Source organism: Gastrolobium bilobum, unplaced genomic scaffold, assembly GCF_033153095.1.
Source record: "Gastrolobium bilobum isolate Gb01-03AN ecotype WA unplaced genomic scaffold, APGP_CSIRO_Gbil_v1 utg9887, whole genome shotgun sequence".
NCBI classification, from domain to species: Eukaryota; Viridiplantae; Streptophyta; class Magnoliopsida; order Fabales; family Fabaceae; genus Gastrolobium; species Gastrolobium bilobum.
In genome coordinates, this window is record NW_026899295.1 from 32449 (window position 1) to 48036 (window position 15588).

The following is a 15588-nucleotide window of genomic DNA, read 5'->3' on the forward strand; positions in this document are numbered from 1 at the left end:
TTGAAAATTGACCGATCCAATCTAATTAAAATTTATAATTTTTTTTGCTTTCAATTTTTTGATTTTTGATTAATTCAGTTATTAATTTTTCGATTCAATTATTATATTTTGAATCGATTTAGATTGGTTGATAACATCTACAAATAACAACCTATAAATAAAAAGCGCTATGAAAAAAGAATAATAATGAATAAGCCGAGAATAGAAAAGCAAGAGGTGTGTTTGGATGGGACACGGGCCTTTTGTTTTATTTGGAATAAAAAAAGAGAAACATCTAGTTATTTGACATTTCTACCAGTGAAAAAACAGAAAGTAGCTAATTTTAGAAGAGAAACAACCTAGTGACCACTGACAGGCCCAACCCTTATTAAGAAAAACATCAACTCAAGGCAACATTTACTCCCAGATTCCCACCTCCATGAACCCATCCTCAGTGGCACACCCTCTGAACATGCCATTACAGTTGAACCCATAAGCCACTTCACCGGTGTTAGACACAGCAATAAGCCCAGCCATCCCTTCATCGAGTCGGTGCTTGATGACAAAGTTCACTGCCTGTTGAAGACCCAGGCCTTTGTACTCCATGACAGCCGCCACCTCACGCGCCAGAGTCGCGCGTATGATAGCCTCACCCTCACCAGTGCATGAGACCCCACAAACCTCACACGCGTACGTGCCACACCCTATGAGGGGTGAGTCACCAATCCGACCGCTCATTTTGTTCATCAGTCCTCCTGTCGACGTGGCAGCCGCACATCTTCCCTCGCTGTCCACCACCACGCACCCAACCGTCTCCGGCGCGTACACGGAGATTGGCAGTCCATTCATTTGAAGTGGACTTTCAACTCCAGCGCCGCACGAGTCGTACCCATTTGTAGGGATCCTATAATCAAACTGCATCGCCCAATCAACAAAAGATTCTTTAGTGAACATGAAATCTATATTGTTAATTCTGCAACAATAAAAAACACAATAAAATGCCTCGGCAATAAGTAAAATAAGTTCTTATTATTATAAGCTTACCAGAATTGTATTTGCTTCCTTCGCCAGTTTTAGCATGCCAACATTATCAGCAGTGATGAAATATTCATTCTCCACAACCTCCACGCCCTATCAAGAACCCAATCATTAATTTTTATTTGATAGTATATATAATTGATACTGTATTAAACTTATACCAAAATATTTGCGCCTTATTATATATAAAGGTTTCCATGAAACGAAGTCACGTGAAAGCGCTTTGTTAAGATTCATTCTTTTTTTTTTTGTATATAAGTTAAGATTCATTCTTGGAAGAAGAAAGGAAAGAAAAGATGCAAAATAAGCGAGAGCACAAGACGTCATCAGTGACAACTTTTTTTTTTTTTTTTCTTAACTTTTTGGGAGGCGGAAAAAATGGAATGAAAATGGGAAGGATAATGAACCTGTTGTCTGGCGAAGTCTTCAGCGCCGGAGAAGGCAAGGTAGGAATGTGGTGACTTGTCCATGACTAGCCGAGCGAGTGAAATGGGGTTTTTCACGGTGGTAAGGCCCGATACGGCACCGCATCTTCTCTTGGTACCATCCATTATGCTAGCCTCCATTTCCACTGTTCCCTTTGCTGTCAGGGAAGATCCACGACCAGAATTGAACAGGGGATCCGTTTCCAGTTCCCTCACCTGTCACAAACACGATTACCGCGCGTCATACCAAAATCAAACAAAACAAAACAAAACACCGATTCACCAATGAATAAAATATATTATATATCGATTAATATTATTAGAAAAGATACATGCATGCCGAACAAGTTATGCATGAGAATTGCGAGACAAATATTATCCCACGAATGTGGGGATTCGTTACGAAAGTATCTTAACGGTAAAACGAGGACATATGGAAAAGAGGGAGGGAGAGTAGATATTAGGTGGCAAGACATACGACAAGTTCAACGACATCAATTGCACAAGCATTGGAACGAAGAGCAGAGATGCCAAGATTGAGACAGCGAGCAAGGAGTTGCTTCGCTTCTTCCTGGCGCTGAGGTGGGAGATTAGGGTCCACACCAGCGCCACCATGCACCGCTATAGCCCAACCCCCCATTATCTTTCTCTCTCTCTCTCTCTCTTCTCTGCTCTGCGCTTTTCTTTCTACCTTTGTGTTCAGTGGAACAAGTTGGTTGGTGCTTTTATAGGCACTTTCGGACTTGAAATGTTTATGTGGTAGATTTAAATTTTGAAATTTGTCCGAGTGAGGAGTTGTAAAGGAGGGTGCTTGCAGCCCGGTCGTTTCGGGTGGATGATTCCCATTGTCCCTCTCTTAGACAACTCAGTTTTTCCTTAGGAAGGGTGGGGTGCGTAACTCCCAATTTGCCCCTCTTCCTGCTTAACCAGAATAAGTCAAGATTCTGGCCGAATCCTTGTGTGTCTTCGTTTTTTTTTTGTTTTTTGTTTTCTTCATGTAACGTGGAAGTATCTCACTCAACCTTCTCGCGCGGTGTGGCCCTATTGCTAGTTTTTTATTGAAACGGATGGTGCATTTGATCATCATTGTCATCCAAGGAAGGCAATTTTTCTCTAACTCCCAAAGATTTAAACATTATCCTCACTTGCCAAGTAAGCTACCTTCGAGTTGTCTTCGCTTTTTTTATCTTCTGACAATTGAGGGAAAAAATTAATTAATAAAAAATTATATTATTTATTTTATTTTAAAATACTTATTTGTATCATGATTGAAATTTTTTTATATACTATTAATTTTATAAAAATAAGTTTATATTTGCTAAATTATTCTTTTATTTCTTTAATACCTTTCATGCTACTTAATAAATTATCGAATGAAAATAATTAACATTTTTTAATTTTGAAAATAAGAAATATTATTGAAATTAAAATTTGTGTAATGATTTTTTTTTGTTTAAAAATAGTAAGAATAATTAATCAACTTTTTGGCCACTATATTTTTTAGATATATTAATTGCTTTAATTTGTTTGTCATGGGAAGATTGAGGCTTTGCACACAAGGAGGATCATTGTTATGCCACCGATAAAATTTTAAAATAAAAATATAAGAAAAAATATTTATTCTTTTTAAGGATATAATATTATATCATTTTAAGTGAAATAATAGTATTTCACTTAATAGTTAAATTAATTTTTTGTTATTTGTAACGTCTTACTGTATCTCATGATAAATTTTGATTTTGTAACAAGTTTTTTTCATTACAAAACACAATCATTTCAGTTAAATGTCACTATACTATATCCATTCAAAAGACAAATTTTATGGCAAATTACATAAAGCTACCTTGTACTTAGGTGCTTTTTTAAAAGATAATCTTCTACTTTCAATTGAAACAATTAACTCCATTATTTTAACAATTAAACATATTTAATAATTAGACAAAAATATCCTTGCCCCCAACCCCCATCGGTGAGGTGCTTGCTGGAGACATTGGCGATGATGGTGAAGACTGAAGAGTCGAATGGAGGTGATGTTGGTTCTAGCAAATGCGGAGGACAGGTGTCTAATGCTAGCAGAGGTGGCTTGGTTGCCGGTGAAATTGCCAGCAAATATGGTGCAAACATGATATTTGTTTTTTTTTTTTTTCTTGCTTTTCACTTGAAAGGTGAATCATAAATACATGCACATGAAGCAACGATCAAATGTATAATAATAGCTCTGAAGCAATTTACAGTGAAAACTAAGAGTTGCCAACCTACCACCACAATGCTATACCACGTGCTGCTACACTAATGGTTACTTCAGTTCAACCCTAGCTAACAATACTTTTTTTAAGGTAAAATTTCAGTGGTGATAGGTTGGGGATAAGGGTATTTTTGTCTAAAAATTATTAAATATGTTTAGTTATTGAAATATTATAGTACAATTACAAGCGAGTTAATTATTCCAATTAAAAGTAAAAGGCGGTGTTTAAGAAAAGCACCTAATTAATACAAGGTGGCTTTGTAATTTGTCCTAATTGTTTTTCCAAAAACAAATAGAATTAAATGAGTTGATGTGTATTACAAGAATAATATAGAAATTAAAATTTGTGCACTGATATTTATTTAAAAATAGTAAGAATAATTAATTGGCTTTTTGGGGCAATGTTTTTCTAGAAATATTAATTGCTTTATTTTTTTTGATATGGGAAGATTCAGATTTAGAAAGTTGTGGCTATGCATATAAGGATGATCATTGTTATGTCACCGATAAATTTTTAAAGCAAAAATTAATACGATTAAATGGGTTGATCTATAATACAGGAATACCAAAACTTTATCGCAATCCTATACAGTAAAAATAGTCAAACTCCATTTACAAAAAAAAAGAAAAAAAAAAAAGATAGTCAAACTCCATCGCCCCCAACATATTGCGTGATGCAAAGCCAGTGCCCACCATGTCGCGCGTATGCTGGTCTGCCTTGAAAAATATTTTTTTTGATCTCTGAATTGATCTGACTTTTGCCTCGCCTAGACATGCATCATGGGCTAAAATAATCAAATCACTCTACAAGAAAAATTAAGCGAAAATATTCGGTTTGAACTTTTCCTCATATTTTTAAATAGCTCCTGCGTGGATATTGTATTTATTTGGAGGAATCTAGCCGTATCAATATTTTAAAGGAGGAATCAGGAATCAGGAATCTCCTCGGTTCGCAAAAGTGATTGTCATCTGGCTAGATTATTTTTATGATGAAGAAACCATTAAACTATAACTATTATTGTGGTAAACAACAAAATGAACCGAAATATTAGACTCATCGATCCCACGAGTAAATGGGCACGTACAAAATTGAGGGCTGGCTGTCAGTCACTCTCACTTAATATGCATTAGGTTAATTTGTACAGACAAAACTTCAGATGTTTGGGCTTAATTTGTAAGGGCATAAATCCATAGAATATTATGGTTGATTCTATTTCCATTGTGAGGGAAGGCAGATATATCAGTAGTCGGAGGGTAAATAGATTAAGTTAGCTTTAATTTAAATAAGTTAAGTTTGTGTAAAAAAAAAAAAAAATTACGTCTGACTTGATCTGTTAACCTGTATAGGCTCAAATTACAAGTCTGATCTGACTTATATTTAAAAAATAAAAGTTTTGGTCTAGGCCGTCTGTTTAAACCTATTAAACATTCAATAATTAGAAAAATAACTAAAATAATATTACTTTATGATGCAAAATTATTAAAATTATTATTTTATTTAAAATAAATAAAATAATATAGGTCGACCTATATGCTTATAGGCTAGAAATGTACAAAAAAGCCTATGACATGTTTTCTAAATAGATTTTTTTAAAAGCCTAAGTCTGTTCTATTGACTATTTGTAATAGGCAAATCTGGCATAATATAGGCTAGGCTATAGGCTCCTGTAAGTTGACCTAACCCATTTAAACCCCTAATTACATATATAATTTTTTGAGTCTCCTTAATTGGTTCATTCTTTGGACAAGTCCGATTCAAGCATTGTGGGACCCAAAACAGGGGGCTCTCCCAAGACCATTTTTTTTCATTCGTAAGGCTCGAATTCAAAACCTCTGATTAAGGGACACAAGTAGGGGTGCTAAACAAACCGGGGGCCTTTTAAAAGTCTTTGGCTCGACTCGTGAAGATCTAAGCTTAAATGTCTAAAATTGATTATTGAAATCAGGCTTGGACTTGTATAAAATCTCGTTTACTAAAAACCCTGATCATAACCGATTTTACAATTGGCCTGACCATGTGATCTTCCTCTATACAATTGGTCTGGAACCGGCTTGAGTCGGAGCAGCTTTAACCCATGGGTCTTCAATGAAACAAGGTGGGGGTGTACCTGCAAGACACACCAACGCTCAAGTCAAATTTGGTTCAAGCAAGTTTTATTATGTGGAAGAAGATGTGTACCTTGGGTTAAATACATATGTTTTTATAGTAGAGATGACCAACTTGGGAGATGTCTTTCTTCATGGTGAAAGTATACATCTCTTTTCATTGGTTTTTGTGGGTGACTGGGAGATAACGTTTGCAAAGATGTCTTGGTGCTGAAGTATACTTGGAGATGAAGTACTCAGAAGTAGCTTGTTAAGATGTGGTATTTAATATTGAGGAGCTTGCTGAGATGAACTTGGAAGATAGAGAAGAGGTAGTAGCCTTTGTTGACCAAATCTTTGCTTAATGGTGAAAACTTTGAATGTGGGCCTCTTTTATGTAGGCCTCATATTAATATCCAGATCGAGGCCTAAGACTCTAATTCAAAAGTCCGACTTTAGAGACTTTTAGGCTGCCCAACATACTAGTTTTTTTTGTTGAAGATAACTACTTTTTTTTAAGATAAATTAACTTTTATTTTTATTTTATTTTTTATACTACTCATAATAGTTCTCTCTTTCCTCAACCCATTTCACCATATTTTATTGGTTAAACAGATTTTTTTAAATGATTTTATTTTATATTATGCTGTTTGGATATATATTAAATTTATGAATTTTTATGAAATTATTAATGCTGCTTATCGTATATTCTATTTAGATAAATTTTTGTTTTCTTATTTCTTTTTACAGGCTAAATTAGATTTTTACCTTTTGTAAATAAACTAAGTCATAAACTGATAATTATATTCATAACAAGTAACAAATTAAAACATTGACATATTTAAATATAAACTTAATTTTTAAAAGCATAACTTGACCTCAACCAGTTAACACTCCTAGACGCCTAGACATAAACTCCTTACCACATGTCCCAAATGGGATTTGATAGGCGGTAGCACATCTATAATTTAAGAAAAGTGCGGGAAAAAAGCGCGTGGCTTGTGATTTTATTTTTTTGGAAATAGTGGCTTGTGACCTTTTAAAATGGTCAAAGTGGTTTCAACTTTCTGATAAGTTCCATAAACCGAGGTGCAGGCGGCGCATAATAAAACAAACATTTAATAATTAAAATACCACCACACCGTGATTAAAAAAAAAAAAAAAAAAGTGAGAAGGACTGGTTGGCTGGGGTTGGTGACTAATTAACACGAAAGCTCAGAGCTAATGCGATAATCTGGCTTAAGACTAAAAATGCACCAAAGAAGCAAAAAATAAAAACTTCAGGTTGGCTTTGTTTTAGCAACTAGCACTTAATTACAATTATAATAAATGGAAAGATAAGGATTGTGATTGGCTACGAAGATGACGGAAATGAATAATTTGGTATGTGATTTTAATAGGAGCAAGTCAAGGTATAATGTATTGTGTGGCAATTTAATGAGATCATATGAAGCATTGAATGTCATTGATTGAATATTTAAACATATTTTATAATTAATGAGAAATTATATTAATTTGAAATAATTATTAAATTAATTGTTGAAGATTATATTCTTTATTAATTGATAACGTATTAATTTTCTCTACGTATACAAAAGACAAGTTAAGCGGGCTATAATATCAATAAATAGTGAAAGGGTGCATGTATGTATAATTGTTTGGTTTATAAAAATTCAAGTATTATTATACTGTGTAATATGGAATTTCTTTTGTTATATTTTATACTCTCTAGTGGACATAGGGATGTGTTACTAAACCACATTAAATTATTAAATTATGTCTCTTCATCTGTTATAATTTTACAACTTTATTATTATCAGATTCCATACAACATTTCAATATCTTTGAAATTCCTATATGTAATTGAGTTAATGTAATATGCATGATTGATAATGCATGCATGAACTCACTCATCTAATGTCTTGTGTGTGTATGAGAATAATATTGATTTTTTTATAAAAATGAATGAATTCCATAACCTTTTTCTTTTCAAAATGAGATCTACTCACTTTTAAGTAAGTGAATAAAAAAATTATAGCAAAAATAGAACCATGTGTATTTATATATATTCTGCCAAATATTAGCGAGTTTGATAGTGATTACGAAAATTTTATGAAAAATAAAAAATGTAAATAAATATCTAAGATATCTCATGTTGTCTCTTAACATTGCTTAATATAAAAAGAGAAGTATAAATAATTTTTTTTATTTTTTAATATTTTATTTACTATGAGATAGATTTTTATGTTTTGACTCTATTAGGGATGTTTTGTAGGGGTATTCTTTTAGATTCTTGAAAAATTGATATTGAAACTTTTATTTATCTACATTTGGTATGAGAATTGTAAAAAAAAATTCGAAAAAAATCTTATTACTGGGATTAATTTTTATGAAGTGAAATGCCAACTTAAAATACTACTGCATAGGTGGTATTTTCATATTTTCATCGGGTGGGATTATTTATAATTTTTTATGGACAAAAATACCCCTTGAATTTAGACCTGGAACGGGAAGGTTAGAAAGGTAACTGCAAAGATAATCACTGACAAAGCGAGGAATACTGACCATTTTGTCACGTCTGGCCAAAAAAATTACCACCCAGAATGTCACGAGGGATAATTCGCTATACTGTGTAGCGAAATATGCTTGCAAATAATTCGCTACACAGTGTAGCGAATTATGCCACATCAGAATGCACAGTCAGCAAAAATGACACGTGTCAAGCAGAAGTAGTAATTCGCTACCATGTGTAACATATTATGTTCGCGAATGATTTTATGACACGTGGTACACTTTCACAGGAAAAAGCTGACGTGTCATAATTCGCTACTACTGGTAGATAATTTGGTCTGTAATATGACCACGTGTCACGAAATTATTGGCCACAAAATTCGCTACCGGTGATAGCGAATTATGACACGTGACAGTCTGGTAAAATACTGTTCGCATGACATTTGGATAAAAAATTTGACAAAACGTGACATTTTGATCAGTGTTCCACGAAGCGAACCATGGAGAGGGAATCGGTTAGAAAGGTAACTGCAAAGAGAGTGAATCGATTCAAGAGCACAATGTTTCCACTGTGAGGGTTGTTGCAAAAGGCACAGGTTTATATAGGAAGGGAATGAAGTGGAGCGAAAAACTGGTTCTAGATTCTTCTATAACTATCTCGACTCTCCGTTCTTTTTTCTTTCTTATCTCTGAATTAGAGGCGCGGGGACAGACAGTGTTGTTCTGGACTTCTGGTTTGATTGTTTTAATTGTAAATTCGTGTAATAAAATCACCAAATTTCCTTTGTAACGGTTGAGTCCAGAATCTTCGAATGTTTATTTCCTTCTCTATGGTGGATTTTCTTGGATCATTATTATGGATTTTCTTGGATCGTTTTGTTTCTTGGATGGATTATGTAAATATTTTATAGTGAAAATGTTTTGAATGAAAATAATGGATAAGGATAATTCTTGTAAGATTACCCTACAATCTCGGCAATATTTGACAATTAATCAAATATAGAATCAAGAAACTTGAGTTAAGGTAATATCTTGACTTACCAAATAGTTTTTTAATAATATTCTTGATAATTTATTTTTTTAACATATTCTTAAAAATTATGATTTTTGAGAACAAAAAATAATCTCTTTTACCAAACATTCCTTTACCTAATTTGAGACAAATATCAAATTTATTCAACTATTTTTTCATTGGAAACGACAATCGAATCTTTTTAGACAAAAATAAATAATACGTGTATGGATGAAATTGATCCATACTTCCAACCTTTTGGGTGAGCCAATGAGCCGGGGCACGTTGTATTTCAAAAAATAAAATAAAAAAATGAGCCGTGGCACGTCAGTGACAGCAATGACTGAGTCTGAGCGTGTTCATTGTACAACTTCCTCTTGTCCTATTATCCGGAGTTTCTAGTGAATGCGTGACACACGACCTAACTTTCTAAAGCATCTATGTTAATTTTTTTTCATAATTCTTTATGTAATAAATAATTAATTAATGTTACTATAAATATTATTATCAATCCATTGCACTGTTAGATTGATTATGTTAATTCAACAGTTATATTTATTTTTTAATTATATTTATGATTATAATTTTCTATATTTAACGTGAAATCATAACCATACAAAGATAAAAATAAATATAAAGTTTAAATATAAAAAATCATAACCATATAAAGATAAAAATAAATATAACCGTTAGAACAACATAATCGATCTAACGGTAAACTTAATTGGTAATATTATTGATAATAACATTAATTGATTGTTACAATATTCTTCCCCTTCTTTATATATTGTGCTTCTAGCTGGGTAGTGCATAGGTTGGGGAAGAGGTTTTGATATGCAACATCAACAGTTTTTTGGTTAATTGTTGATCGTTTATATCCCCTCCCCAATTATAAATTTCAGTTTATTCATATGTAATATTGTAATCAACTTTAACTGTGCCTTCCTTTCGAAATGTTTACAGAACAGCGACCTCACAAAACACCGTTGGATGTGGAAATAAAAGACAGAAGAAAAAAAAAATTGTTTAGAAATATTTTGAAGTTTGTTAGAAACTTCACCAGTATTTATTAGAAAATGTTTCTGGTAATATTTGAAAAATTTGTAAATACTATACCTTTGTATTTAATTTACAAATTCAACTATTTTAAATAATTTATCAATTATATAATTAAAAACTTCTAAATAGGAGCAATGTCACTGTTATTTCGGCAGTTAAACGAAACCGTTATGGAATAGCTCCCAACATTTCTAACTGCAACGGTTAATTAGCAAAATGTAATTTTAACCACCGCGAAATACTTATTTTCTTGTAGTGATTGTCAAAATAATTAATTAAAATAAACAGCATGCAGCATCAAGATATAAAAATTTCAAATACAGAAGCAAAAGATGTGTACTAGCTAGTCCGTAGTATATTATCATTTATCACGGTTGGTTCTAATTTTTTTTTTGAGTAAATATTTTTTTGGTCATCAACAAATTTCACGATACCCGCTTTAGTCCCTAGCAAATAAAAAGGCTATTCGTGGTCCCTAAGAAATTCAAAATGAACTCATTTAGTTGAAATCGTGATCCCTCACAAATTCAAAAAAACCCACATTAGTCCCTCAAAAAGACTAAAATGGATTCACTTTGAATTTCTTAAGGATCACGAATAGCCTTTATGTTTCTACGTTGAATGTAGATAAGTTATATATATTTTCTCTCAAAATGACATCGTTTTGAGTTGAGAAATTAAAAAATTATATATAAAAAAAACTATTATGACCCTGACATAAATTACAATTATAAAAATATCTTAATTTCTATCTTAAAACGACATCATTTTAAACTCAATGTAGATAACTTATTTTCATTAAGTGCATAAAAAAATGAACCATATATATATATACTATAATGTGTTGAATATCACATGATACTTATTAATTTGTTCAGCGCTATAACGCAGAGGTTTTATTACATAAGTTATACAATTCAAATGCTAAAAGCCTAAAACCATTACACAATTCAAATCTTAAACTACACAATGGTCAAAATTAAAGCCAACGACTTCAAATTCAAATACAACAAATATCATGTTACCAAAAATAAAAAATACAAAAAATATCATTAATGCTACAATTGTAACCATCAATTAATACTAAAATTAGTGGCTCCGCCACGTTGGGAGAGGGGAGCTTGGCCTCAAATTATTTTTGAAAATAAGCCACATTTTTAACGTGGCTTAGTAATCGAAAAAAATTTAGTGTTAAGTCTTATTTAAATTTTGGTTGGCCCTAATTCTGAAGGGGCCCATCACTGATTACAATCATAACAATCATCAATGTTATAATCGTAACTATTATTAATACTACGATCATAACAATATCAATGCTACAATTGTAACCATCATTAATATTTACAAGGGTTTATCATCTATCATTTAACATGACCACAAAAAGTTTCCTACACACACAACATTTTGTGGGGCCCGCAGCAAAAAAAAAAAAAAAACTTCGGCACGCAAAACGAATCTTTATAACATAACACAATCACTCCTACAACATAACTCATATAAAACCCTATTTACAATCACAAGAACTATAAATGCTGCAATTGTAATCATCATCTTTCATCAATGTTACAAGCGTAATCATCATTAATACTATAATCGTAACAATCATTCATGTTACAATCGTAACCATCATCAATCATCAATATTACAATCGTAACATAATTATAGCATGGAGGATTGTTATGATTGTAACATTGATAATATTTGTGATTGTAGTATTGATGATGGTTATAACTGTAGCATTAATGATAATTTTTTATAACAAAATACTTTACAATTCCAATTATAAAAAAAGAAAAAAAAACTTCTCTTATGTAACATAAGAGTAATTTTATCTCCAATAAATCCATCGAAAATCGTGACATTTTTTTTATATAAATAATGGGCTCCACTACATGTGTGTCTATAACATAAAAAATCTTCTCTCATACAACATGAGATTAGATAAATCCAAAAAAATTGTAATGACCGAGGAAAACCTCATGAAGTTATATAGTTATAGTTTTTTTATTTTATTTTAAAAGTCATTAATTATACATTAATTCATTGAACTCGGAACAAACAACCAAAGTATGCACTTCCCCAAACATGGCAAAAGTAACAACTTGTAATTCTCTGTTTTAAAGTTGCCACGACAAAAGTGTCATGGGATTAGTATACATATAAAAAAGTTAAGGGTTATATTTATAATTTTTTTTTTACAAATTATATTGTGTATTTTCGGAAGTATATTAGATTAGACTATATATTTTCGAGAGTAAGTAGTATAATTTGTAAAAAAAATTTGTAAACGGATCCTTCATCTGTTTAAAATATCCCAAAGTACAAACTTAATAAAATTTATGATGTGTTAAACCTATTAAATAATGAATTTATTATTTCTAATGTTATAAAAGATAAAATTATGTTTTATATACAAATAAAAATGTGTGAGACTCATTTTTTTTCTTTTTATCTTCTCTTCACATGATACCACATGAAATTCATATACTTTTTTATATGTGTAGCAGATAAAATTATTTATAATATGAAAAATATCAAACTCTTATATATATATATATATATATATATATATATATATGTATGTATATATAAATGAAATAAAATTATCTACGATGTGAAAAATATCAAATCCTTGAATAATACAATAACATATGTTATGTTGGGTAATAGTTATATCGTGATGTAGTTATCTACGATGTGAATAATATCAAATCCCTGAACCTCACAGTGGCGGAGCCAGACGAAAAGTTTAGGTGGTGCGAAAAATTTTTAACATATCAAATTATCAAAATATTTATCATAATTACAAAAATTAATTAAAAATATATATATTATGAATTCTAACATAGTTATTTAAAGGGTTCGCTTTTTATGCAGTTACTGCAAATAAGTTATCTGCAATAAGTCCAATACGACGTTGTTTTGAGGCAAAAATCATGTTATTTTTGTAATTTTAATTTATTTCAATGTTATTATAGTCTTTATAATCATAATTTTTTAATCTTTCAATCCAAAAACGACGTTGTTTTGAGAATAAATGCAGATAACTTATATGCAGTAACTGCAGAAATATTTTTATGTTATTTAAATTATGTATTAAATAATGTCATATAACATTGAAAATTCAAATGAATAAATGTCAATGATTATATATCAAAACAAACATATAAAAATGCACTAACATTTCCGGTAAAAAGAAAAAACACAATCACCTTCTTAAAAGCACAAAACACCAAACAAATTTTTAATAGATATACAAATTGCAAGGCAAGCGCCCAAGCCTAAAGCCAAGTAGCCAACCACAGTCATTACTATTTCAGTTGAAGCCTCACAGGAGCAAGCAAGTTGTGCAACAAGTCAGACAAAAAAAGAAGCAAGGCACAAGCTTCAAAAGAATCTGATTGCAATTGTAATTCACAAATTAGGGTTTTGAAAGTGATTTTAATTTATAGGTTAGGTAAAAGGGTTTGGGTTTTATTTTTCTAATTGAAAAACATAAATATAATTATATTTATTTAAGTGGTGCCAAATTATAAATTTAATCTTTCTTAATCATAATTAATTATATATTTATATGTAATAAGTAAAAGAATTTAAAAGCAAGCAGATGCCTTGGCACCTACTGGCATAGGTGTGGCTCCGCCACTGGAATCTCACTATTTTTTTATTTTATTTTAAAAATGGTGAAATTCATATTAATTATGTTTATAGCATGACACAACAAATTTTCTATAACATGATATAACTATTTTCCATGTTTATAATACGCAAGATGAAAGAAACAAAAGTAAAAGACCATGAAGGTACACAGGGAGCGCGCAAATTGCAAAATGAAGATTGGCGGAGTAGTCATGTAGATCGATTCGTAATATAATATTGGGCCAATTAAAGGGTCCACGGGCGAAATTATGAGGCAAGTGTAAGGTGAAGAGGGCACCATGGAACTATCATGTAGTTGGTATGAAAGCAACGGCGCCCGTGTATTGGCAGATGTCAACATCACATCTATGATCTATGCGCATTCGGTCACTCACACCCACATAAGTCGGAGATACGAAGAATTGCAAAGTTTTTTTTTTTTTTTTTTATAGATATTTCAATAGATTAGTTCAATTTAGAATGAATTTGTAATTAAAATTTTAAATCCATCCAAAAAAATAATATTATGAAGAATCGAACATATACTCTCATTTTTATCTGCTTAGTTCTCTAATATTCACTAAGCTACGATATATAATAAAATATCATAATACCTACCTTCGAGCTAATAAGAACATAACACGTGTTGATATATTTTTTGAAAGAAATAAAAATAAGTTTAATATTATACTTTATATTTATAAAAATTTATAATTTATAATTTTTTTTAATAAGAGTCGACCTATTACTTGACAGGACAGTAGCACTAAAAATGTTCACAGAAACTTGGGCGCCCACCACCACTGGAAAAGGACATTTGTTCTGTGCGTTTTAAAGGCACATTCACGTGTTCTTTGTCTTTCACCTTGTCCAACTACTTGGCTCTGCTTTTTATCCAACGGTAGTTTTTATATTTACATTCTTTTTTATTTTACAAACTAATACTCTTGTTTTATACATTATTATTTGAGAAATATTTTTTTCACCTTACATGAGAAACCTTATCTTATGTTATACATTCATCGAAATTTGAGTCAGCATTTCTTTTTTCTTTTTCCTTTTTTCTATTTTCTAGTTGTGGAACCTATCTAATTATGTCTCTACATAAGATAATACTATCTTATATAACATGAGAAAAATATTGCCCTTATTATTTTTATTGTGCACAATAATATCAAATGAATACTTGAGGCTGTTTGGTATATAGATTTTGGGTGAAATAATGAGAAAGTGGGGTGGGAAAAATTTGTTTACCATATTTGATATGAGTGTCAGAAAAAAAATCTTGGTATAATTTATTTCCAATCAATCTGATTTTGAACTATATATTGACGGAAAAAAAATCCCACATAACCCATGGGATTTTTTTTTTCCACACCGGGAAATGTGTTTTCATTTGGTAAAGGCCCTTATAAGACAGTAACAGATGTGTCAAAATGATGGATAATTTTGTCATTTTAGTTCAGATTCCCATCAATATTTTATCACCAAGCAAACATAACATCAGTAAAATTAACCTAACTTTTTCGATAAAATTTTGGCCTACCAAACACTTTTTCATAACTTATCTGGAAAAAATATTTCTCACCATATTC

General features: G+C 31.2%; 1 protein-coding gene across 1 annotated transcript; it reads right to left on the minus strand.

The window, feature by feature from the left end:
- Nucleotides 1-202: 202 nt before the first annotated feature.
- LOC133289260 (probable isoaspartyl peptidase/L-asparaginase 2) lies at nucleotides 203-2155 on the minus strand. The gene is made up of 4 exons (XM_061487157.1): nucleotides 1921-2155; nucleotides 1425-1658; nucleotides 1024-1110; nucleotides 203-894 (listed from the first exon to the last, which is right to left on the minus strand). Exons 1-4 carry the CDS (start codon nucleotides 2080-2082, stop codon nucleotides 397-399), a joined length of 981 nt encoding a protein of 326 aa, XP_061343141.1. The 5' UTR covers nucleotides 2083-2155; the 3' UTR covers nucleotides 203-396.
- Nucleotides 2156-15588: the final 13433 nt, after the last annotated feature.

What these genes read in the sequence shown, in the direction of transcription:
- LOC133289260 (XM_061487157.1), bottom strand. Translation starts at nt 2,082, where the DNA reads ATGGGGGGTTGGGCTATAGCGGTGCATGGTGGCGCTGGTGTGGACCCT. An exon ending in TTGATGTCGTTGAACTTGTC is followed by an intron (nt 1,659 to 1,920) that starts GTATGTCTTGCC and finishes TGTTTGTGACAG; the next exon opens with GTGAGGGAACTGGAAACGGA. An exon ending in AAGACTTCGCCAGACAACAG is followed by an intron (nt 1,111 to 1,424) that starts GTTCATTATCCT and finishes GGTTCTTGATAG; the next exon opens with GGCGTGGAGGTTGTGGAGAA.